Source organism: Megascapheus bottae, chromosome 7 (genome assembly GCF_031878675.1).
Source record: "Megascapheus bottae isolate mThoBot1 chromosome 7, mThoBot2.hap1, whole genome shotgun sequence".
NCBI lineage: Eukaryota > Metazoa > Chordata > Mammalia > Rodentia > Geomyidae > Megascapheus > Megascapheus bottae.
Window position 1 is genome coordinate 66,939,939 of NC_143515.1, and position 26,741 is coordinate 66,966,679.

General features: G+C 45.5%; 1 protein-coding gene across 1 annotated transcript in view; it reads right to left on the reverse strand.

Moving 5' to 3' along the window:
• The window catches only part of Drc1 (dynein regulatory complex subunit 1), a 36,493-nt gene extending 10,004 nt beyond the window's left edge, over positions 1-26,489 (reverse strand). Inside the window, exons 1-10 of the mRNA XM_090337335.1 lie at positions 26,279-26,489; positions 20,599-20,686; positions 19,280-19,392; positions 18,078-18,261; positions 16,214-16,351; positions 15,066-15,152; positions 13,968-14,090; positions 5,712-5,851; positions 804-938; positions 269-501 (exon numbers count right to left, since the gene is read on the reverse strand). Of these exons, the coding sequence (XP_090193461.1) occupies positions 269-501; positions 804-938; positions 5,712-5,851; positions 13,968-14,090; positions 15,066-15,152; positions 16,214-16,351; positions 18,078-18,261; positions 19,280-19,392; positions 20,599-20,686; positions 26,279-26,436 (1,399 nt within the window). The 5' untranslated portion in view covers positions 26,437-26,489. The remainder of the gene's footprint in view (positions 1-268; positions 502-803; positions 939-5,711; positions 5,852-13,967; positions 14,091-15,065; positions 15,153-16,213; positions 16,352-18,077; positions 18,262-19,279; positions 19,393-20,598; positions 20,687-26,278) is intronic.
• Between the last annotated feature and the right edge of the window lie 252 nt (positions 26,490-26,741).

Sequence of the window (26,741 nt, forward strand, 5' to 3'; positions counted from 1 at the left end):
TTTAAGTACATAAATTAAAATGAATTTATGTGGTGGATCACGCTTGTAGTCCTAGCTCCTCAGGAGGCTGAGACTGAGCCAACCCAGGCAGACAAATCTAGCAAAATCTAGAAGTGAAGATGTGGCTCAAATGGCAGAGTGAAAAAGCCAAGTGAGAATATGAGGCCCTGAGAAGAAACAGCTGCACACTTGGATCAGGCTAAGTGAACGTCCTGGCGTTGTGTTCGTTAGCAAATGTTGGGGGGAAACACCTCCCCAGTGTGATCACCTGTTTGCATCAGCACCTCTTCTACGATCTGCGTGGCTGACTTCCGCTGCTGCTGGGAGAGCGGCCCCACGTTCTTCAGGAACCAGAAATCAGGCAGCGTCCATGGGAGCCCCAGATGCTGAGTAGTGATCACCATGTCGGCATCAAAGGCTTTGGCCACCAGGGCCTTCACCTCCTCTTCGTTCATCAGCCATAGTTGTCGAAACTTCTCCTCGTTGATAAGAGCAAGGTGCCTGTGAATGACAGCCCCATGCATGGCCAGCTGACCTCGTATCCTGGCAGCCGGATAAGAATGCGAGGTAGAGCCAGGGGGAGTGCTGGGTCTGGCCGACCTCTGGGCAGCTGATTCCACCTGGCACCAAACGGGGCCATCCCGACAAGGAATAAGACAAGACAGGTGGCAGGGGAACACAGTGCAAAGGAGTCTTCAGCGCCTCTGTGAGCACCCCAAATCTGGTGATCTCAGATCCAATGAAACCACTGCTATCATGCCACTACCAGCCCCCCTACCCTGTCTCCTCTACCCTAAAATTACCTCATGGCTTTCTGTAGCTCTTTGTACTGCATTATCAGCCGATGGTAATCTGAGGCCAGAGTCTGATTCTCCTCTTGATACGTCTTTATCTGCTTGGCATATTTTGATCTCAGATTATTAAGTATATCATGCAGCCTAGGTAAAGGGATACAAGCAAAGCCACAGATAAATGGAAGGGGTAAAGAATGTTGTTCTTGGGGGGAGGGAAATGGGGACAAAAACATGAGAAGGTTTATCAGTGTGTGTGAAGTAATGCACCTTCTATCTAGCGAATATAATTGTAACCCCTCTATTAATTATAATAAAAAAAACCACAAGAAAAAAAAAGAATGTTACTCTTATCCACCTGCCTTAGATCTACAGCAAACTCGGAGTTAGATGTATAGAAGGGCAGAAAACCCTCCCACATATTCCAGATCCTGTGATGAAAGAAAGGAAAAACAATAGCAACTGGACCACCCAGAACAGCCCATGCCCATCAAGAGGCCATCACCTACTCAAGTGTACAAGTGAAAGCCAAGTATGGGCGATGAATGGAGGAGAGTCACAGCCTAAGTCTGGCCAAGGCAAAAGTGAGAGGCCCTATCTGAAGAACAAAGGACTGGTCTAAGGTTCAAAAGATAGAGTGCTTGCCTAGGAAGCATGTGGCCCTGAGTTCACCCTCCAAAGCCCCCCCACAAAAGGTATTTAATGTTCCTCAAAACAGCATCTGTCAAGGAGTCCATATCTGGGCCCATTCTAATACTTAAGTAATCTATCTTGACTGTCTCCTTGTGATTTAGATGCTCATCTCATTTCTGAAACAAAGTCAGTATTGTAACTAGACATCACAGCCTACGACATATGAGGCTTCCATCCTCAAAAGCTGATGCTCTTACATGACCCAGGATATGTATAAAACACCTGCAGCCATGTTTGTCTCTGTGCTCTTCACAATGGCCAAGGGATGGAAACAACCCAGATGCCCAACACAGATGAATGGATACAAAAAATGCATATATATATATATATATATGTATATTACACACACACACACACACACACACACACACACACTGGAGTTCTACATAGCCACCAGACAAGATAAAATAATGGCATTCGCTAGGAAGTGGATGAAACTAGAGCAAATCACGTTGAGTGTGATAAGCCAACACCAAAGGAACAAAAGACGCATGTTCTCCCTGATATGTGGGTATTAGATCTAAACAATACAAGAGTAACAACTCAATACTCAGGCATTCCAGGTCATTGACATAAATTTGGAGACATAAATCTATCTACATAGATATACAGGTCTACGATAGGATATATATTCTATAGACATATAGTGATATATATAGATCGATATGTATCTACGACATTCAAAGATTCAGCTTAATTTTAATTATCTTCTTAAATTTATGTGCCAGTGATTGCATATAGAGATTTTTTTTTACTTGAATACTGGATTGTAGAACATGACATTTGAAATATGGTGTAAAAACTAAGTTTTAATAAAAAGTTTCAAGGAAGCAAGCCAGGCACAGTGGCCCATGCCTATAATTGTAGCTACTCAGGAGGCTGAGATCTGAGAATCAAGGTTCAAAGGACCTGACACTCTTCTCGCCAATTAACCTCTAGAAAATGGGAAGTGGGGTGTGGCTCAAGGGTAGGGCAGTAGCCTTGAGCTGAAGAGCTCAGGGGCAGTGCCCAGGCCAAGTTCAAGCCCCATGATCGACATAAAAAAAAAGTTTTAAGGAGTGGCGATGTGGCTCAAGTGGTAGAGTGGTTGTCTTGATTTAAAAAAAAAAAAGCTGATGCTCTTAACAAGCCATTATTCATTCATTCACTCACTCACATACTTACTCATTTATCCAACACAAAATGACTTTTTTTTAATTTTTTTTTTTTTTTGCCAGTCCTGTGGTTGGGCTCAGGGACTGAGCACTGTCCTTGGTCTTTCTCAAGGCTAGAGCTCTACCACTTGAGCCTCAGCACCACTTCTGGCTTTTTTCTATGTATGTGGTACCAAGGAATTGAACCCGGATTTTTGTGCATGCTAGGCAGGTACTCTACCAGTAGGCCAAACTCCTGGTCCACAAAATGACTCTTTTAAGCCAAGGAAATGTTCAGGCATGAAGAGGAAGACAGGGATATGTTTGAAAACAAGATGGCAGTCTAGTCAAAGACTACTAGGAATGACAGTGAAGAGTGACAAGTACCATGGAGAGTTCACAAGGGAGCCAGCCTTTTCCTCCAAAAAATGCCATTTTAGGCACAGGGTGTTCAATCTGCACTGAGCTGGGATACACCTGGGGTCACAAGACAGGGTTGAAGGACCTTCTGCAAGCCTGGAAAGGTTAAATGCTCCATCTACCATCTTAGCCAGATATTCCAGAAATACCCTTAAGAAACAAGCATGGGATGGGAATGTGGTTTAGAGATAGAGTGCTTACCTACTATGCATGAAGACTTAGGTTCAATTCCTCAGTACTACATAAACAGAAAAAGCTAGAAGTGGCACTGTGGCTCATGTGATAGCGTGCTAGCCTTGAGCAAAAGCTCAGGGACAGTGCCCAGACCCTGAGTGCAAGCCGCAGGACTGGCCAAAAAAAAAAAAAAAGCAGAACTATCTCAGGAGATAATTTAAGAAAGCAGAGCCAATTTAATCATTAAACCAAAGGAGGTCTGGGTATTGGATACTTGCATCTGTACTCTTAGCTACTCAGAAGTCTGAGAGCTAAGGACTGAGGTTCAAGGCCAGCCAGGGTAGGAAATTCCATGAGACTCTTATCTCCAATTAATCACCAAAAAGCCAAAAGTAGGATTGTGGATCACCATTAGCCTTGAGCACAAGAAGCTCAGGGACAGAGCCCATTGCTCTAAGTTCAAGACCTAAGACCAACACTCCCCCCCTACACACACTTCTCTCTTCCCGCCTTCCCCTCTCCCTCCCTCTCCCTTCAGAGGAGAAAGTCCAGTATCTAACAATAACAGGAGAAGGCCTGTGGAGATACCATGTGTTTAGCCAGAATAACATCACTTATTTCCAATTGTGGGGTGTTCCTGTCAACTTTCAATAGTTTGAAAGTGATCATCCAAAATGCAGGTATTGCCAGTGGGACAGTATGAGAAGTGTAGCCTTCCAGGGGTGACCAAGTCATAAAGGCTCCTTCCTTGTAAATGGGCATCAGGTCGTATAAAAGAGGTGCTCCACAGATGCCAGCTTGCTCTTCTACCCTCTGGCATCAAGGAACATGGCTTGCCAGGATCTTGATCTTGGACTTCCAGCCTCAGGACTGTCATTATTAATGACCTGGCATTTGGTTCTAATAGCACAAAAGTTTCAAGACAGGAGTCCAATTATGAGGTGCTGGTCAGAAAGGCCTGTGGCAGGTGGCAGTGAGAGCTGCTCCTGGAGAGAAGCAGCAGGGCAGCTGAAGTTCAGGAATGCAGGGGAGCATCCAGGGCGGTGAGCTGGTGCCTTTCCTCTCTCCTCTCTTCCTGGGGCTCTGTGCCTCATTGGGCCTCAGACCCCTTCCCACACATACCTGTCTTGCAGTCTCTCTTTGGCCAAATGATAGCGGCAAACTTCTAGTGCCTTCCTCCTGCCTTTGCTCCTGCAGTTGCCGCCACTGCGCTGCTCACCTGGTTTTCTTCATTTCTTTTGTCAACCCGTGTCCTACCTGTATCACTGTTGGGCATTTTGGCGGTTTCCTCACACAACTCCTCCTCTCCATGTCGCTGAGGCATCCTCTGTCTTATAGCAGATAAATAGTGGGCTCCCCACCCCCATAAATTTTGTCCCTTCTTATTCTCATTTCTCAGATCATCAAGGCTTACCTGGCGAAATCATTTTTTCATTATTGTTTTCTTTTGTAATGATCAGAAGGTCAACTGGCCAGGTACGAGTAGCTCACACCTGTAATTCTAGCTACTCAGATCTTAGCTACTGGGAAAGTCAACTAGTGTTGGTCTATGTGCTAGTACTGGGCTCAGGGATTAAACTCTCACTTAGCTTTTTTTTATTAAAGAATTTATTAATATCATATTTTTACATCATATTTCAAATGACAAGTTTAACAATCAAGTGTTCAAGAAAGGAATCTCTATATACAATCACTGGGACTTAGTTTCTAGAACTTAATCAAAATTAGGCCAAGGGTTTGTATGTCATAGAAACATTAAAACATTATGTCTATAGAGTCATAGGTTTTTATGTCTATATAGTTATGTTTATATTTCCATTACCATGTCCATAGTTTTGGGTATGCAGTTATTGAGTCCTCGCTCTTGTACTCTTTGGATTTAATAGCCACATATTAAGGATACCATGCACCTTTTAATCCTTAGGTCTTGACTTGTCTCACTCAACATGATTTGCTCTAGATTCATCCACTTCCCTGCGAATGCCATTATTTTATCTTGTCTCTTGGCTATGTAGAATTCCATTTCACTTGGCTTTTTTTGCTCAAGTCTAGTGTTGAACTGCTTGAGGTACATTTTCATTTCTGGCTCTCTGCTGGCTAAACTGGAGACATGAATCTTTGCCACTAGGGCCTGGTCTCATAAAATCTTGTAAGAAGAGTTGCTATATTCTCGGTGAGTTTCTGCTCCTCAAGAATGAAAGCTAACGGCTGGGCGTGGTGGCTGTAATCCTATCTATTCAGGAGGTTCAGATCTGAGGCTCTTGACTCAAAGCCAGCCTGGACTCTAAAGAATGTGAGACTCCTATCTCCAATGAATTAATCACTAGAAAACAGGAAGTGGGGCTGTGGCTTGAGGGATAGCTGAAGAGCTCGGGGACAGTACCCTGGTCCAGAGTTCAAGTCCCATGACCCACAAAAAAATAAAGAATGAAAGACACTTACACGTCCCATTCTCCATGTAGAAGAGTCTAAAAGAAGGATGCACTGCACACTGACTTACCGGTTGATTTTCCTCTTCTGCTGAGATTTAATCACTGTGCTTTCTTCATCTCTCTTCTTTAGTACCTGAAAGTTATATTCTAACTTCTCTTGATTTAGCTGATAAGTTGCTTTCATCTGCTGAAGCTGTTGCTCAAGAATCTAAAAATAAAAATTAAACAACACGAACTGGAGATGTGGTTCAAGTATTAGAGTACCAATCTTGAGTGAAAAAGCCAAGCAAAAGCAAGAGACTCAGGTCAAGCCACAGCAAGGGCACACAAAAAAGTGCTAGCCTACAATCCTAGCCTTTAAGGCCCATAATCCTTGCTACCCAGAGGACTAAGATCTGAAGATCGCAGTTCATTGCCAGCCCAGACCAGAAAACTCCTTGAGACTTTTTTTTTGCCAGTCCTGAGGCTTGAACTCAGTGCCTGGGCACTGTCCTTGGGCTTTTTCAAGGCTAATGCTTATTACTTGAGCTACAGCACCACTTTGGGCTTTTTCTGTGTATGTGGTACCAAGGAATCAAACCTAGGGCTTCATGTATGCTAGACAAGCACGACACTCTCCTGGCCTTTCCTTGAGACTTTCATCTCCAATTAACCAATGAAAGCCCTGATGCTGAGCTGTGGCTCAAAAGGTAGAGTGCCCGCTTTGAGTGAAAAATCCCAGTAAGAGCCTAAGGCTCTAGGTTCAAAATAAAGGCCTTGGTATAATTTTTTAGACTTGGGGTCCACAGTGGTTTGTTCTAGTCACGCCAGAAGAAACTTAGGTCCTTTTTAATTTGGGGGTAGAGCAGGGAAGTGAGTGCTGGGGATTAAGCCCGGGGCATCTGAGAAGCTTGGTAAGCTCTTCACCACTGAGTTATGTCCCCAGGCCCAGCCTGGGGAATTCTAGGAAAAAATTAAAGGCCAGATAAAATACGAATCTGCAAGCTAAAACCTATACACCCCAAAACTGAGAAAGTTCCCTGGGCAAGCTTTCAAGCCCATAGAATCCTGATGCTTTGCTCCAGCCCCTGTGGAGACAGATACAGCTACTCCAAAGACCACAACACACTGTCTGCCACCCAGCCAGAAAATCTGCCCCTTTGTTCTTCTAGAATAAGCTTAGTATTAAGCAACCTAGGTTTGTTCACTTATAAGTAAAACAGACTTCTTTTTCAATGTCTATAGATGGATCCATTCATTCAGCAAAAATCTGAATATCAAATATACATGAGACATTTTTCTAATTGCTGATGAAAAACACTGGCAAAAGAGTCCCACTCCATCGGACACAGACAGCCAAGCAAGCACCAGTGAATGGCTAGTGTGTCGGGGGACCGCTAGGATGAGCACTGCCCTAGGCCTTGAGGGATTAAGGGAGGCATCCTTGGGCAGATGCATTAGCATGTCTGGAGAATGAGTAAGCTCTGGAGGAAGGAGAGAGAGGAGGCAAGTGTTGGGGAAAATGCCAGCAGTGGGGAAGGTGAGCCAGGATGGTCCCAAAGGAGGGCAACCATGCAGCACATTCGGGACATTCATGCAGCAGTCCAGGCAGAAAAGTTTGAAATTTATCTTCTCAACCTACAACTAGCTACAGTGGTATGTGTCAAGCTACATGGGAGGATGAGAGGCAGAAAAGTCCTCCATCTCCATGGAGGAAAACATTGTCGTGGTCCTTCCCTGTGATCCCAGCAAGAATGGGAAGCCTAATATTGGTGGATGGAGGTCCAGCTTCACTCCTGGGTCTGAACCAAGACCCTGTCTGAGTACATCTAGGAACTAATGGGTCCTATCTATAATCCTAGCTACTCAGGAGGCTGAGATCTGAGGATTGCGTTTGGAGCCATCCCAGGCAGAAAAGTTCATGAGGCTCTTAGCTCCAATTAACCAGGAAAAAAGCCTATAACATAGAAGTATGACCCAGCAAAACAGTGCCTGCCTAGCTAGAAACCCAAGTTAGTACTCTGAGTTCAAACCCTAGTACTTACTATTAAAAAAGGAAGTAATGAACCAACAAAAGAAAGGAAGAAAGGAAGAAGGGAGAAGGAAGATAATGATCTGTTCAGGCCCTGTGCAAAGAGCACTCTTGTGCCACAACAGCTATAATCCTGATACTCTGGAGATGGAGGGCAGGATTGTAATTTCTAGATCAGCTTAGATAACACAGAAAGTTCCAGGACAGCCTAGGTCAAATAACAAGATTCTACGTTACTACGTAACTAAGTGTGTGGGGAGCAAGGCTGGAGACAGACTAGCTGGAAAGCACCTGCCTTAGGAGGAGGCAGGGGTGGAGAAAGTAATTAAGCACAATCAGAATTTCCTATGCAGCCTCACTGGAGCTCTCCCACACCCTGTGCAGGCTGCAGACTCCACAGAATCAGCAGAAAAAGTGATTCCAGGCTACCATCCAACTCCCCCTGGGTCATATTCAAGGAGGTGACACATCATCAGGTCGGGAGGTGTGGCATTCCCATGATGGGCCCTGCAAAACCCAGCGGTCACTGCTCCCCATAAGCCCCACGATCCTCACATTGTGAGAGGCATTCAGCCAGGCCACGGTGCACTTAACTTTCTCCCTAAAGGTGGCGGCCTACTTTGCAAGTGTGAGGACCTGAGTTCAAATTCCAGCACAGCCAAAAAAGAAAAAACACACTAGCTTTATCTATTTTAAAATCAACTCCAAAATCGGTTTTGAGTCTCCTCAAAGCAGAAGCTTATATCTCTTGTCATCTAACAGGGGGTGGGAGAGCTCTTGCAGGTACACACACCTGTAATCCTAGCCACTCAGGAAGCTGAAGTCTCATGATCACAGTTTGAAGCCAGCCCAGGCAAAAAAAAAAAAAAAGCCAGAAGTAGAGAGGTAGAACATTAGCCTTAAGCAAAAGGCTCAGGGATAACATCCAGGCCCTGAGTTTCAAGTCCCTGAACACACGCGCGCACACACACACACACACACACACACACACACACACACACACACCCTCATGTAACCGTAACTAATCACACCTCTCAGTATCTATGTTTGTTATATTCATTATTTATTTTTTTCCAGGTATTTGTATCCTTTGTAAGAATTTTTTTGGCAGATTTCAAAAGCAAATTTGTACATTTAGAAGAATTTGGAAGTATAGTAAATGAAGAAGAAGGAAAAAAGCTAGAAGGGACAGGAAGAATCACCCACAGCCCACCCATGGGTAACTCAGGCTATGACACATGCTTCTTCCCTTCAGCGTTCTTTAGACCACAGAGTTAAACTCTGCCTAGAATTTTAATATCCTGGGCCGGGAGTGTGGCCTAGTGGAAGAGTGTTCATCTAACATCCATGAAGCCCTGGGTTCAATTCCTCGGTACCACATACACAGAAAAGAAAGGAAGTGGTGCTGTGGCTCAAGTGGTAGACAGTGCCCAGGCCCTGACTTCAAGCCCCAAGACTGGCAAAAAATAAAAAGCATTTTAATATCCTAATTTTCAGCTGGGAGTTTGGCCTAGTGGTAGAGTGCTTGTCTAGCATGCATGAAGACCTGGGTTGGATTCCTAGGCACCACATATATAGAAAAAGTCGGAAGTGGTGATGTGGCTCAAGTGGTAGGGCTCTAGCCTTGAAAAAGCCCAAGGACAGTGCTCAGGCTCTGAGTTCAGTCCCTAGGACTGGCAAAAATAAAATAAAAAAAAATAAATATCCTAATTTTCTCCTTCAAAACTTTAACACGGGAGCCAGGAGTTTGGCCTAGTGGTAAAGTGCTTGCCTAGCATGAAGGAAGACCTGGGTTCGATTCCTCAGTACCACATACATAGAAAAAAGAAAAGCGGTGCTGTGACTTAAGTGGTAGAGCTCTAGCCTTGAGAACAGTGCTCAGGCCCTGAGCTCAAGGCCCAGGAATGGCAAAAAAAACAAAAAACAAAAAAAAACTATAACACAAGAACTTTCCATACCAGTAAAGGTTTACTGGCATCATCTTGGTGCATAATATTTTATATATCATTTTATCATATATGAAACATTTATCACATATATCACAATAATACTTGACCATTTTCCTAGTTATTTATTACATTGCTTGAATATTTTTCAGTGTTATAAGATAATTCTAGTATATATGATATATAAAACTTTTAGAGTATTTTATGCCTTTAAGGTAGTTTATTTTGTTTGTTTGGTACTGGAAATTGAATCCAGCGCCTCATACATGTGAAGATAAGCACTTTTCCATTTGAGTACACACCCAGGCTTTGAGGTTTCATTTTTATTTTTTCAGACAGGGTTCATTGCTACCTTCTGGAATTCATAATCTACCTGTCTCTGCATCTAAAATAGCTGGGATTTCTTTTTTTTTTTTTTTTTTTTTTTGTCAGTCCTGGGCTTGAGCTCAGGGCCTGAGCACTGTCCTTGAACTTTCTCAAGGCTAGCACTCTACCACTTGAGCCTCAGCACCATTTGCTGCTTTTTTTTTTTTTCTTTGTATGTGGTACGGAGGAATTGAACCTGGGTCTTTGTGCATGCTAGGCAAGCACTCTACCACTCGGCCAAACTCCCAGCCCTGGGATTTCTTATAAGAGCCACTATCCACCACACCAATGTGCCAGCTTCCCCCCATACTTTTTTTTTTTTTGGTCCTGGGTTTTGAACTCAGGACTTAGGCACAGTCCCTCAGCTTATTTGCTCAAGGCTAGTACTCTACTGCTGTGAGCCATAGCCCCACTTATGGATTTTTGTTGACTAATTGGAGATAAGAGTCTCACAGACTTTCCTTCTCTGGGTTGGCGTTGAACTGTGATCCTCATATCTCTGCCTCCTAAGTAGCTAGAACTACAGGTGTGAGCTACCAGTGCCCAGTCCAGACCTACTTGATTTGTTTGATTTTTTCTGCCAGTATTTGAGCCAGAATTCAGAGCCTTGCCAAAGCCTGCACTGTGCCACTTGAGCCACACCTCTACTTCCAACTTTTTGCTTGTTAGTGTCCCTAGATTTTTCTGCCTGAGTTTGGCTTTGAATCATGATCCTCAGATCTCAGCCTCCTGAGTAGCTAAGATTATAAGTATGGCTAGGTGTAGTGGCTCACGCCTATAATCCTAGCTACTCAGGAGGCTAAGCTCTGAGGATTGGGGTTCAAAGCCAGCCTGGGCAATACAAAGCTGAGAAACTCTTATCTCCAATTAATCACTAAAAAATGGGAAATGGGGCTGTGGATCAAGGGTAGGGCAGAAGAATTGAGCTGAAGAGCTCAGGGACAGTGCCCAGGCCAAGTTCAAGCCCCATGACCACCAAAAAAAAAAAAAAAAAAGGAAGGAAGAAAGAAAGAAAGAAATGAAACCCTATGACTGGGCTTTTGGCACAGGGTGCCATGAGGGAGGGGAGCTACTACTGGTCATTCAGTGTGGAAGTTTCTGATGTGAACATGAGCTGAAAGGTCCTTGAAAAATGTTGGAGCACAGTATGAGTTCAGGAGCTATAACCTGGGTTCTGCCCAGAATTAAACTCTGCCTAGAATTTTAATATCCTAATTTTCTCCTTCAAAATTATAAGAACTTTCCATACCATTAAAGGTTTATTGTTATCACAAAGCCACAAGGATTTCCACCCTGTTTTTTTTTTGTTTTTTTTTTCCCCAGTCCTGGGCTTGGGCTCAGGGCCTGAGCACTGTCCCTGGATTTTCTCAAGGCTAGGGCTCTACCACTTGAGCCACAGCACCACTTCTGGCTTTTTGCTATATATGTGGTACCGAGGAATCGAACCCAGGTCTTCGTGCATGCTAGGCAAGCACTCTACCGCTAGGCCAAACTCCCGGCCCCTTCCACCCTGTTTTTATGGAGACCAGCAATACTGCTTCAAAAAGCGCTAGCCTGGGGCCGGGAGTTTGGCGTAGTGGTAGAGTGCTTGCTTAGCATGCATAAAGACCCGGGTTCGATTCCTCAGTACCCCACATAAATAGCAAAAACCCCGAAGTGGCGCTGAGGCTCAAGTGGTAGAGTGCTTGCCTTGAGAAAGTCCAAGGACTGTGCTCAAGCCCTAAGCCCAAGCCCAGGACTGGCAAAAAAAATTTTTTCACCAAAAAGCGCTAGCCCTGTCATACCCACTGGGTGGGAATCAGTCACTCTGCACCCATCTTCTCTGGGACCTGACTCCCCCTTGCAGAGCCCCCACAGTCACCAAACTTTCCTAAATCTGTTTGGCCATTGGACTGTTTTTATATTTATAGCATGAGAACATGGAGCTTCGAATGCCATCTCTGTCACATAAACTCTCTTGTAAATTTTTTGTTCTATGTCAGATGTGTTATCCATTGCACCACTGGCCTACCTGCTAAAAACTCTTTTCTTCATTATCTTGATTTGTACTCAGGGCCTCATACTGTAGCTCAGCTTTCTTGCTCCCTACCATCTGAGCCATGTCTCCAGCCCAGGAGCTGGTTAAATAGAGATGGAGTCTCATGGAGTTTTCTGTCTGGTCTGGCTTTGAACAGCAATCTTCCAGGTGTGGGCCTCTTGAGTAGCTGGGATTACAGGCATGAGTGCCCCGCATGTAAAGGCCATTCTTAAAGGCACATTGTGACATAATAACTGCAGACTATATATTTTTCCTGTATGCTGTAAACTATTTTTAGAGAAAACAATTCACAGGAATCATTTTTTTCTCGTTAGCACTGATAAGCCACCTGTGTTACCCCACCCTACTGAACACAGGACACCAAACTCTGGCCTGAAGGACTTTGGCCACCTCTTTTCTCTGTGACCTAAAAGAACTCAACTCTAGGTTGATGTCACAGGCCAAAAAAAAAAAAATCCTCATGTCACTTGATTTGCTTTTCTTTGCTCACATGTGTTTGACTGTTTTTGTTGTTTCTGTTCTAGTCCTACAGCATGAGATTTGGGCCTGAGCACTGTCTCTCTGCTTCTTCCTTTTTTTTTTTCTGCCAGTCCTGGGGCTTCAACTAAGGACCTGGATTGCCGTCCCTGAGTTCCATTTGCTCAGGGCTAGCTCTCTAACCCCTGAGCCACAGTGCCACCTCCTCAGCTTCTTTGGCTCAAGGCTAGCACCCCACCAACTGAGCCACACCTCCACTTTCAGCTTTTGTTTTTTACTGGAGATAAGAGTCTAACACACTTCCCAGTCTGGGCTGGCTTTAAACTGAAATCTTCAGATCTCAGCCTCATGAAGAGCTAGAATTCCAGGTGTGGGCCATCTCTGCCCAGCTTGTGTTTGAATATTTGTGGCCCATTTTTATCTCCTGTGTGGCAAACATTTGCTCCTGTTCTTTTCAGGAAGACATTCTTAGGGAATTAGCAGCAGCAAGAGCCATGTACCAAACCCCAGTGCTGTGAGGCCCGCTGACATCAGCACCAGGACAACCGCTGCTGCCTGGATGTTGAGGGCGCAGCCCAAGAGTTACTGGCAGTATGGCCAATGGGCTCACAACTAGCCACTGTTTGTGTCACTCAGAGCACACATCTATGGTGTGGAGCGTGATCTGAAGTCTTCATTCCTGGTCATTTTTTTCATATTACTACCAGTGACTATGGGGTCAATTGCCTCAAAATACTGAATACAGTTCGAGATTTTTAAATACTGCTGTGGCTCACGTCTACGTGCTAGAACAGGGCTGTAGTTTGCCTGGGCAAAAAGCCAGGGAGATCCCATAGGCTGTAGAAGTGCTGTTTATCTTTCACCTCAGCTACATAAGAGGCTGTGGTTAAGAGGACTGAGCTCCAAGGACGGCCTTTGGCTTACCTAAGCATGCTAGAGTTCAATCCTCAGTCAAACACACACACATGCACACCAACTAAAAATCATTTAAAAAAAGGGGGCGGGGCCGGGAGTTTGGCCTAGTGGTAGAGGGCTTGCCTAGCATGCATGAAGACCCGGGTTCGATTCCTCGGTACCACATACATAGAAAAAAGTCGGAAGTGGTGCTGAGGCTCAAGTGGTAGAGCTCTATCCTTGAGAAAGTCCAAGGACAGTGCTCAGGCCCTGAGCTCAAGCCCAGGACTGGCAAAAAAAAAAAAAAAAGGGGGGGGGCTGGGAATGTGACTTAGTGGTAGAGGGCTTGCCTAGCATGCATGAAACCCCGGGTTCAATTCCTCAGGACCACATTAACAGAAAAGGCCAGAAGTAGTGCTGTGGCTTAAGTGGTAGAGCACTAGCCTTGAGCAAAAGAAGTTCAAGAAGTACCCAGGCTCTGGCAAAAATCAATACTAATACTAATTTTTAAAAGCAGAGCATCAGCAAATATCTAGGGAGTGGGCATCCCTGGGCACTGGGCAGGGCTGACGAGTGAGGGAGTGCCACACACCTGCACATCTTGTTCCAGCTTGATCTTGATCATGTTGTACTCCTCGCAGTCCCAGATCCGCTGCTTGTTGAGCTGCTTCTCATAGTCCTCTACTTTCTTCATGCGGTTGATGAGGTACTCCAGCTAAAGCACAGTGAAACAGGGAGAGTCAGGGGCCCTTCTGGCCCAGCTCAGTCCTTCAGGTGGCCTGACAATGATCAAAGCTGGAGAAATCTGGTGGCTTTCGGAAGCCTAAAGATCCCAAGAGTTTGAACTCTTGGATCATGATTTACATTGCTTGATGGGATTCTTACTCCCAGAGGACTTGGCTCGAGTTTTCCTAAGAAAATTAAGAAAGTTAAATGTTTTAATTTCCATTAAAAAATCAGCTGGGCAGGGTGGCTCATGCCAGTAGCCCTAGCTACTCAGGAGGCTGAGATCTGAGGATCAAGGCTCAAAGCTAAACAGGAAAGAAAAGTCCCCAATTAGCCACCAACAAAGTGTGATTCAAATGGTAGAGCACCAGCTATGAGCAAAAAAGGTGAGCAAGAGTACAAGTTCAAGCTCTAGTACATTCTCTCTCTCTCTCTCTCTCTCTCTCTCTCTCTCTCTCTCTCGTGCGTGCACACGCGCGCACACGCACACACACACACACACACACACTGTGTGTCTTAAGACACCTTGTTTGAGCTGGGCACTGATGGCTCATGCCGATAATCCTAGCTACTCATGAGGCTGAGATCTGAGGATCCCAGTTCAAAGCCAGCTTGGGTAAGAAAATTCATGACTTTCATCTCTAATTAACCACCAAAAACCGTAAGTAGAGCAATGGTTCAAGTGGTAGAGCATTAACTTTGAACACAAAAGCTAAGGGACAACATCCAGGCCCTGAATTCAAGCTCCAGGACTGACACCACAGCTGGGTAGATCCCCAAGGAGGGTGACAGCAAGCTGCAATGGTGGTGCTTGCCAACAAAGAGGCCACAAGGATGAATGACATGGTTCAGAAATAAGTATATGCCATGGTATTCCCACCCCAGACCAAGAGGCTGGAGCTCAGCCACACCCCAATTCCACAGGTTCCCCCAGACATCCTCCCCCACATCTGCTCGCCTTTACCTCTTTGTTATTGTGATTCTGCAGCGCCCGCTCCCATTTCTTCTTGTTGCTGGTCAGCAGCTCCATGCGTTCTACCTCGAAAGCTTTCTACATCAGGACGGAAAGGCCCCTTGAGTCTCTTCCCTTATCAAAGAGCTTTCGGGAAGCCACAGTGCCACATCCCCAACCACACAAAGTCACATCCAAACATAAGCTTGCTTGTGCAATTCATGCAGCCAAAGGAACTGTGTGGAATTAGAACATGTGAATTAATCACTATCAGGAGTCACAGCTGGAGGCTGAGAAGTTGCTGACTAGCGGTCACCCCATGGGACAAACCACAGCATGAACTACCTGCAGCTTTGATTGGGAGGCAGAGAGCCCAGGAAGTGAAGGCAGCATGCGGCTACCCAAGCTGGGGATGCAGGAGTGAGTGCAACACCCCAGAGTCAGGACACTGTTCTCTTCTCTTCCATCCTGGCAGGTCTAAATCTCCATCTCAACGTTTCATTCAAAGTCAAGGTACTAGCTGGGCACTCATGGCTCCCCAGTGTAAACCTAGCTACTCAGAAGGTTGAGATCGGAGGGTCACGGTTCCAAACCACCTTGGGCAGTTAAGTCTGTAAGACTCTTTCTAATTAACCACCAAAAAGCCAGAAGTGGGGCTGTGGCTCAAATGGCAGAGGGAATAGCCTTGAGCTGAAGAACTAAGCAAGAGCATGAGCTCCAGTACCAACACACACACACACACACACACACACACACACACACACACACTTCAAAGTACAGATCCTCATTCTCCCACCCAACTACCAAAAGTAAACAAATAAATGGGTGGCTCATAGGGCACTAATTTGCACTCTGTCATGTGTTTCTTTCTGTGGGAATTATCAAATTAAATATTAAAAACATTATTCCTAATTATTTCCTACTAGAACACTGGTTCTAGGGAGTTTTCCTTATTCCTGCCCCATCCTTTGCCCTGTAAACAGTGTCAGAAACTCAGAACACACTTGGTTACTGCTTGAATGAGTGAATGAACAAATGCATTGCTCAAACCTAAGCGCAGAGAGGGAGATGAGAGCACACAGATCTTCAAGCCTCTCCTTGTCTAATCAGGACAGGCTGCCCCCCCCGGCCCCCCATCTGTGCATGAGTAGGCCTCTCACCTCGATTTGAGAGAGCTCTTGGCGGAAAGTTTTCATCATGTTCTTCACCTGCTCTTCCATCCTCTCCAGAAGCAGGGCGATGTCATCTGACTGTTTCTTCAAGTCCTTCACGTACTGGTCATCCTTTACTTTTAATTCCTTGAAAACCAGCATGGAGATCACCATGCTGAGGAAGAAACAAGTGCCAAGCACCCCCACCCAGTCCTGTCTCATCCGAATCTCTAGGAAGTAAGAGTGCACAGAGAGAAAACAGCTTCAGAAGGGTCTTTCAACATGTGCAGGAAAACAAAGGTGGGTGTGAAAATAACCTAGCTTAGAACCACATCAAGAATATGGTCAAGCAGGCTCAGATTCTGAGTATTGCTAGCTACAATCCCCCTGTAAAGCTCCCAGGAAGCCCAGCTAACAACTAAGTCCTGGGTATGACACAGGAACATAGTGAATGCATTCTAAGCTTCATTCCTTAACTAAAGCCATGAAATCTGAACCAGTGGCCCACGCCTGCAATCCTAGCTACTCAAGAGGCTGAGGTCTGTGGGTCTTGGTTTGAAGCCAGCCCGGGGAAGACAATTCTGAGACATTCTTATCTACCTGTAACCAGCCAAAAGCCAGAAGTGAAGCGTGGGAGGTTCAGTGTTTAAGCATGCAGGCGCATGTGCAAACAACACACACACACACACACACACACACACACACACACACAGTACAAATGGCATCACAAAATGATCCAGCAGTCTCACTGCCAGTGTAGAGCCAAGGGAACTGGAAGTAAGATTCCAGAGAAACATGTTCAATGATGTTCACAATAGCCAGGAAAGCGATTCAGATGTTCACAGAAGAAAGATAATGAAGGATACATTTTTATGGATTATTATGCAGCCTTGACAAAGAAAGAAATTCTATCATATGCGACAACAGGGCTAACCAAGACATTAAGCCAGTCACCTAATGCATGTGCTCCCACCCACATGAAAATACTCTCCAACTCAGCCCAAATCACTGAAACCGAAGAGAGAAGCCAAGTGGTGGGACTCACACCTGTAATCCTAGTTACTTTGGAGGCTAAGATCTGAAGCCAACCTGGGCAGAAAAGACTCTTATCTCCAATTAACCACTCAAAAATCAGAAGTGGTACTATGGCTCAAGTGGTAGAGTGCTAGTACTGAGCACAGAAAAGACTCAGGAACAGCACCCAGGCTCTGAGTTCAAGCCCTACAACTGACCAAAAGAAAAAAAAAGAAACAGAAAAGTGACTAGTGGTTAGAAAAAGAGGGAGAAGGATTTAGTATCTAATGGCTTTCAGTATTGTAAACTTAATTTTCTATGGATCTGTTACACAATGATGTGAATATACTAACACCGTTGAACTAGATGTTTTATTTAAATTTAATGGTACATACTTTTTTTGCCAGTCCTGGGGCTTGTGAATTCAGGGCTATGCACTATCCTTGGGCTTTTTCAACCCTAATTCTTTACCACTTGAGCTACAGCACCACTTCTGTGTATGTGGTACTGAGGAATCAAACCCATGTCTTCATGTATGCTAAGCAAACACTCTACCACTAGGCCAAACTCCCAGCCCAATGGCATGTAATTTTTATCATTAAAATAATTTTTAAACGAGTATCACTTGAGCTATGCAATATTTTAGAACTGGGGTGAAGAGTCTTGTTATGTATCCCAAGCAGGCCTCAAATTCTTAATACTCAGTCTTTCAAGTGTTGGGACTGCAGCTGTGAGCCATTGCATCAACCTGGGTTGTGCAACATTCTAAGGAATAAAGTAAGGCAGGTAAAGCAGACAATGACCCAGTTCTGGCCCTCAACAAGACCATGGGTGGCTTAGATGGGCCCCAGCCTCCCACCTGCTGTAACTCGCTGATCAACTTGTTTTTATCTTCTATGAGCGCAGCGCAGTGCAACTGCTGGTGGTTGAGCATCTCCCACAGTTCCTGGGGAATCCGCTTGCGTTTGCCTTCCTCCCACTTGGTGGTGATTTCATCAAACTTGTCCTGGCTTGTCTTAACTTCATTTTCCAGCTTCTCAATTCTGCAAGTACAGACATGGCTGCCGCTCAAAGGCACAGCCTTCCAGCAGCACAGACTTGTTCTGAGCTGTCTGTACTGCAGGGTCCAGGCAGTGGGCAATGCCCCCAGACTTCTGCCTAGAGCTAAACCCCGCACTGGAGGAGCTTCTTTTAGTTAAATGATTGACCTAAGAGCAGACCCAGGAAACAAAGGCGCATGTGACAAAAAAAAAAGCACAACATGAAAACTACACATGCAACACACATATCACACATGGTACATGATCACTCATCATCCACGCCACACACATGAATCAAGAGTCAGTTGGAAGGCAGGCACTGGTGGCTACTCAGGAGGCTGAGATCTGAGGATCACACGTAGAATCCAGCCAGGCACGACAATTAATTAATTGTCCCCAATTAACCAGCAAAAAGCTGAAAGTGAAGCTGTGATTCAAGAGGGAGAATACCAGTCTTGAGAGGAAAAAGCTAAAAGACGGCCCCATAGGCCTTAAGTTCAAGCCCCAGGACCTAAAAGTAATAATAATAATAATAATAATAATAAAATCCAATCCTGACAGTGCTTCAAAGCAGCTCAACCTTTGACAAGTTGCTTAAGCACAGCAAGAAAGTGTTCTCTCCGCAGCCACCCTTCAGAATTAAATAAGGTAATGCTTGGCATAAGTGCCCTCACCTGGCAATCACTTACTGAACCATGGTTAAAGCAATAACTGCTTATTTATTAGCAACATGTTTTCATGCATAAGCAGAGACTTGTGTTCCCAACTCTTTCTATATATTCCTTTCACAACCAACTGCAGTTGGGTATTTCCATGTGACCCTAAGCAAATGCCCCATTTCACACCTATGGCACCTACACAGGATGGTACACTTAACCCTTAAGGGAGGAAGAGAGAGGTGAGGGGTGGTGGGAGGGAGAGGGAAGGGGAGTCTAGATGGCTAAGTTGAGCAAAGTCAAGGTGCAAGGATTCAGGAGACCCCAGCGGCCAGCTCCTCACCTCTGCCTCTTTATCTCCTCACCTCTGCCTCTTTATCTCCTCTTCCTCCACCCGCCGGTGGATCTCTTTGATGTCTGTAGCCACCTGGATGTTGGTTACCAACTCTGTGCCACAGAGCAGCAGTTTAGCTAGTTTCTGGGGGGTGAGGCAGGGGAGAGATAGGAATTTGTTAAATAAGAGCACTGTGGCACATTCTATAATCCTATTATTCAGGAGGCTGAAATCTGATGATCAGGGTTTGAAGCCAGCCAGGGCAGCAAAGTCTGAGAGTCTTATCTCCAATTAACTGCCAACAAGCAGAAGTGGGGCTCAAGGAGTGCTAACTTGAAACGCTCAGGTCCTAGGTCAGGTCTGCCTTGCTGTGTTACACTGCCGGTTTCTCCCCTACTTCCAAGTCCTCTATTAAATATTCTAAGAGCCCTGTGCTGGTCTTAAACTCCTGAGCTCAAGTAATCTTCCTGTCTCTGCTTTGCCAGTAGTTGAGAATACACGTGTGTGCTACCACACTCAGCAATTGGTGAAATTGAAAACACTCACTTTCCTCCCCCCACCCTTCCAACTGCCTTGTCTTAGACGTATGGCAGACCCCACTGAATCATCTCCCCACCCCTCCCCCTGGACAAACACACCCTGTGGTCTTGGAAGAGAACCTGAAACAAAGGCCACACCTGAAGCTGCCGCTTCTGGCAGACACAGATGCTGTGTCTCATCTCACCTGGCTTTCTCCTTCCCCGCCCCCTGACTTCACTTTTTCTGCCTAATATTTTAAATGACCCCTAGCTGTAAGAGAGGGCATACCATTTTTGTTTTCCTTCAGTCAGGCTAATGGATATTTGGTTGCCTTTTCCAGGCTTTCTTCCTGAATAAAACCTGTTGGTCTGTTGAGATCACCCTTTCTGCTTTTTCTTTTCTTGCCAGTCCTGGAGCTTGAGCTCAAGAACTGTCCTTGGACATTTTTTGTTCAAGGCTAGCACTCTGCCACTTGAGCCACAGTGTCACTTCTGGCTTTTTCTGTGTATGTGGTTCTGGGGAATTGAACCCAGGGCTTTGTGCATGCTAAGTGAGCACTCTACCACTAGGCCATGCTCCCAGCCCCCTCTGCTCGTCTTCTTTTCTTACAGCAATAACTGATTTTACTGCTTATTAATATAAGCTATACACCACTCCATCATTTTGAAAGTAGCATCTCTCAGAGCTTACAGGTTCATTGGGAACCTCTAAATGGAGACAGTCCCGTCTAGATGTGTCTAGAGACAGTGACGTAGAATACATGCTCCTCCAGCCTAACGGTGCAGACCATGCTGGCCGCCAGCCCTGAGACCACCTGCCACCAGCCCATACCAGTCTGCTTTCTTCTTTCTGTTTGTAGCTCTTGCTTTGGTCTTCCTCACTCTCCTTCTTCCCATCTAAATACTCTCCCAGTGCTTCCCTGTGACAAAAAAAAAAGGAAGGGAGACTCAAATTATTTCTGTACCTAAACTTGAGAATTTCAAGGTTCAAGAGTATTTAATACCTCCATATAACCACATTCCATTTAGATAAAACTATTTTAAAACAATAGTAAGACACTACAAGTAAATATAGGAGAATGCATAATCTTAGCATAGAGCTCATCTATGACTAAAACCAGTCCGGGGTGGGGGGGATACACAGATGACAGGGACATGGAGGCTGCTTTTGCTGGAAGCACTGACTCTTCTCTTGGGCCTGAATATGCTCCATGGGTAACTGAAAGCAAGGGGAAAAAACACTTATCGGTTCTTCCTTCATTTCACATCTGTCTACACCATAATCAACCGAGTGCCAGGTGCCAGCTGCTACAATGTCCTGTTCTAGATCCCCACAAAGTATGCTCAGTTTATAAGTCCTTGCCCTAAGCCTGAAGTCCTAACTCCAGCTTGCCTTGCTAAGTAGTGTGTTATTTTCTGGGGGGGGGGGGGGGCAGAGAGAAAAGTTAGTGCTAAGAATCAAAGTCAGGGCCTTGCACTTACTAGGTAAACACTCTACTACTGAGCTGTGTCCTTAGTCCTAACTAGCTCTTTTATTTATTTATTTATTTATTTATTTATTTATTTATTTTTGTGGGTCTTGGGGCTTGAACTGGGCCTGGGCACTGTCCCTGAACTCTTTAGCTCCAGGCTACTGCCCTGCTCCTGGGCCTGGGCGCTGTCCCTGGGCTCTTCAGCTCAAGGCTACCCCCTAACCCTGGAGCCAAGCCCCACTTCCCGTTTTCTAGAGGTTAATTGGAGATAAGAGTCTCAGGTCCTTTCGTGCCTGTGCTGGCTTTGAACCTTGATCCTCAGCTCTCAGCCTCCTGCGTAGCTAGGATGCAGGTGGGAGCCACCGGAGCCTACCTAACTAGCTCTTTAACTGATCTCTCCTGAAATCACTTTAGCTCTTAAATCTGACTGACACCTTCTAGCAAATGACCCAGATTATCCTCTGAGTATCAGGAACCTTCTTGGTGCCAACAAAATTCTAGACAAACCAGTCTGGAAATAATGGCCCAAGGCTTGGTCACTTCATCCACAGCAAGACCAAAACTTCAGTACCAACAGGAAAAGCCTGACCATTGCCCCCAGCTTTGTTCTCTATTCCAATCTAACCCCAAAACTTTTTAGAGCTCTTAAAAGACATGGGTCACTAGACCTCTGTTCCTTCCAGGATAGCTACACTGACAACATAGCTTATTTTCTGCTTCCACTGTCCATTGTCTCTGACTGGCCATCTATGGAAGGTGGCTGACTCTGATTTTGTGGGACACCCCACAGCTGGGGCTTTGTTCTAGTACAGGTAACAAACTGGTAAGAGATAACAAAATGTATTAATAAAGGAGAAAGCCAGGCAGGTAGCTCACACCTGTAGTCCTAGCTACTCAGGAGGCTGAGATCTGAGAATTGAGGTTCAAAGCCAGCTTGGCCTCTAAAGTCCATGAGACTCTTATCTTCAATTAACCACTAGAAAACCAGAAGTTGTGTGGTGGCTCAAGGGATAGGGTGGTAGACTTGAGCTGAAGAGCTCAGGGACAGTGCCCAAGCCCAGAGTTCAAGCCCCACAACTGACAAAAAAAAAAAAAAAAAAAAAAAAAGAGGGCCAGAAGTTTGGCCTAGTGATAAGAGTGCCTGCCTGGGTTCAATTCCTTGGTACCACATACATACAAAAAGCTGGAAGTGGTGGGGTGGCTCAAGTGGTAGAACTCTAGCCTTGAGAAAGCCCAAGGACAGTGTTCAGGCACTGAATTCAAGCCCTGATACTGGCAAAATAAATAAAAATAAAGGAGAAAGGCTCAGGATTCAAAATACCGCAAGAAAGATAGGAAGGAAGGAAGGAAAGAGGGAGGGAGGGAAAGAGGGAGGAAGGGAGGGAGAAAGAGAAGGGGAGGAAGGAAAGGAAGCAGGGAGGGAGGAAAAGAAAGAAAGGGAGGGAGGAAAGGGAGGAAAAGAGGATGAAGAAGGAAAGAAGGAAGGAGTGTAGCCCTTGTTCAAAATAATACAATTGCTCTATCCCTTCATCCATCTGTCCTGTCTCATTTCAACCCATTAAACACTCGCTTTAGATATAAATAGGAGAAGGAATTGGGGCAAGGGAGACGTATACATGGTTATTAAGCAGTCCCGGGTACAGGCATGCAGTGGTCAGTGGCGGTCATAAGTAGTTACAATAAGAGTCAGGGCTGGCCAAGTACTGGTGGCTCATACCTGTAATCTTAGCCATTCAGGAGGATCACAGTTTGAAGCCAGCCTGAGGCAGGAGAGTCTAAGAGACTCTCCAGTTAACTACCAGAAACCACAAAGTAGTACTATGGCTCAAAGTAGTAGAGTTGTTAGCCTTGAGTGAAAAATCTCAGGGATAGCAACATCTAGGCCCTGAGTTCAAGGCCCACAATTAACAAAAAAAAAAAAAAAAGGAAGAAAAAAAGAAAAGAAAAGAAAGAAGGGAAAAGTGAGCGTTGGCCAAATTCCTGTTATCTTAACTACTCAGGAGGCTAAGATCTGAAGATCACAGTTCAAAGCCAACCCAGTCAGAAAACCCCGCGAGACTCTTATCTCCAATTAACCACCCAAAGCTGAAGTAGAACTGTAGGTACTGCCTGGCAAGTGGGCTGTCCTTCCTTTCCCTAGGGGAATTTCACTTTAAAGATCCCGTTGAAAAGACTTGGGAGGTGGACACAAGGTCAGAGCAAGGACAGATACAAAATGGAGACAATGATACCAAGTTCTTCTCCAGCTTTCTGGGTAGGCAACAAATTAGGCTTCTAAAGCTTGGTTTCATTGCCTCACACCTAGAAAACTAATGCCATCTGACCTAGGGCTAAGGGATGAGGTAGACACATAGTTAAATGGTTCTAGTGACAAGTGGGTTTAGAGGTGGTCAGAGACAGCCAGGGGTAATGTCAGAGGTAATGTGAGAGTCTGTTGACTCAGAATTGTGGATAAGTCACACACCTGGCCAGTACCCAGCTTCCCATGTGCCCCTTCCTGGCTCCTTAGCTTCTTAGATGTCCATAAAGTAACAGCAGAAGAAAAATGGTTCCAAGCAAATGGAGGCTTAATGACAGGCAAGCGTATCTCCCGATTTGAATTAATTTGTGGACCAAATAGGGAGCCAGTGCTCTTCAATAAAAGAAGCTTTTAAGGGACCTGGAGTTTGGCCTAGTGGTAGAGTGCTTGCCTAGCATGCACAAAGACCCAGGTTCGATTCCTCCGTACCACGTACATAGAAAAAAGCTGGAAGTGGTGCTGAGGCTCAGGTGGTAGAACTCTAGCCTTGAGAAAGTCCAAGGACAGTCAAGCCCAGGACTGGCAGAAAAAAAAAAAAAAGAAGCTTTTAAGCACTTATTACAAATGCACGTTGAAGTGATATTTTTCATATATTGAGTAATGTATTAAATCTATATATGTATTTTTATATTGGGGTATAAGTATTTGTCTATAATGTTATATGTGTTAAATATCAAAATGTATGTATTTAAATAAAATATGAACAAAATTACTTTTTGCCTTTATTTAGATGGGGCTATTCGAAAAATTAAAATTACATATTATATTTCTGTTGTTTAGTACTGAGTTAGTCTTTGAGCTCCCTCTCAGTGGCTGAATCCTCTTTATAGAAACTGTTTCCTCACTGTTACTGTATCTACGTCTAAATGGGACAAAGGACTAAAGTCCTTTGTCAAGATTCTAAAAAAAGGGGGCAGGGCATTTATAATTATTTGCCTGGGTTTAAAGTTGCAGATGGGACATCATTTCCCTTCAATGTGGCTTCTTTGATTTGTTTACATGCTTGTTTTCCAGGGTAATATTTGAGAAACAAGTCAGTCTCTTACTCCTCTCTTTGTATGTAACCAGTTTTTTGGGGTTTTCCACTTTGAAAGTTTGTAGGTCCTTTTTGGTTGTTCTGTATTCTGAACTTCTTCAATTGTGTATCATGGTGAGGGATGGGGTAGTGGTATTCCCTTCCTTTCCTTTCCAATCTCCTCCCTTCCCTTCCTTTCCCATCTCTTCCCTTCCCTTCCCTCTTTTGCTTGTTTGTTTGGGGTTTTGGTATTGGAAAATGAAGTCAGGGCCTTGCACATGCTAAGTACATGCTAAGTACACGCTAAATACATGCTCTGCCACTGAGCTATACCACTGACTCCTAGGGTGAGTCTGTTTTCCTCCGTAGTGCTGAACATCATCAATCAGGAAGCTCCTGCTCTTCAGGGCTGACAAGTCTTGCATTCTCCAGTGACATTGTTCTCCCTTCTGTTTATTTCAATTGTTTTCTTCTGGCTCAGAAAAGAGACACTAGATCTTCTGGACTGGTCCTCTCTGGTGGTATTGGGTTTGATGTCAGGGCCTAATGCTTGCTTCGCTGGCTTGCTCATGGCTAGTGCTCTTCTAATACGTGAGCCACATCTCCAGCCTGGCTTTTGGCTGGCTATTTTGGAGATGACGTCTTGTGGACTTCAAACCTCAATGCTCTGGATCTTAGCTTCTTGAAGAGCTAAGGTTAAGGGTATGAACCACCCTACTTGGGGTTTGCTTTGAGTGTATCAATGGAGACCAGAAATGGCCCTCTGTGGGACCCAACCGGCAGTCCATGGTAGCTAATAGTGTGGATTCAGGGGTAAAGGGGAATTCTACTTTCTGTTCAATAGTGCTGTGACCCTAAATTAATCTATCTAATCTTAAAATCAAAAGAACACAGCTACTGTGGACTCCTGACAATCAATGACTAGCAGACAGGAAGGAGACGCCCCATAGGGCAACTGGTCTTGCTGGGCAGAGGAGAAGGTAGACAAACTGTTGCACAGAGGGCATGAGCATTCAGGTGCCTTGGGTCCTCTTAGTTACTGGGGTCTCTGGGACAAGTATAGCAACTGTAGACGGAGAAAGATACAGTCTTCGGGGTCTCACATCTTTCAGAAATAAGGATTTCTATCACTTTCAGGATAAGCCACTGAACCAGTAGGAAGTCTAGCTAAGGTACACCAAATAAATACTTGTAGAAGGAAGGATGGCTCCAAGAATGACACCTGTTGAATAGTTTAATGTCTCTATTAGCAGGAAGCCTGAATGGCGAACATCTGTAACCCCAGCTACTCTAGAGGCTGAGATCTGAGATCACAGCTCAAAGCTTGCCCAGGCAGGAAGTCCGTGAGACTGTTATCTATAATAAACTACCAAAACAATCTGGAAGTGGATCTACGGCTCAAGTTGTGGCTCACCAGCCGTGGCCACGGAAGCTCAGTGCCAGTGTCCAAGCTCCCAGCTTAAACCCCACTGTGGAGGGGAGCAGGGGGGGAGCTGGTGTAGGTTGACAGCTTTAAGCTCAAAAAGCTTAGGGACAACGCGCAGACCCCGAGTTCAAGCCCCGATGCCACGAGCAAAGCAGAACTCTTGAGTTTCTGGAAGGAATAGTTTCCAGTTCATCCATGCTGTTCCGGCGTGGGACGCCCCCGCCCCAGCTCGGGCAGCAGGACAGGTCCAGACCTCCCGCCCTCCCTCCCTCCCCCCCCCCCCCCCCCGTCCCCGCTCACCGCCTCCGGGCCTCCAGGCGCGCTGCGATGCGGAGGCGCCGGGCCTGGATCCGCTCCTGCGGGTTTTCAGAGTTTATGGAGGGCCCCAGACTCGGGGTGGCCTCCTCCCCATTCGGCTCCACCACGACCTCTACGGGGATCGACGTCGGAGGATTCATGGCAAAGCCCTCCGGCCCTTCTGCAGCGGACGCGCCGCCCGGTTGCTAACCACAAGCCGTTGCCAGGGAGCTGTCGTCACGTGACCCCCCGCGCATGCGCGCGGCGCCTCCCGGGGCCCCAGCTCACCCCGTGGTCCCCAAGCTCCCCGTGAGCAGTCTGAATCTAGACCACCAGGAGATGGGCCAACTTAGTGGTGCACCCCTTGCTCTAATGATTAATCCGTCATTCATTCGTTCTTAAATCAAGGTTCCTAACAATCGTACTCCTCCACCTTGCGCGCTGCGCAGGAGGCTGAGATCTGAGG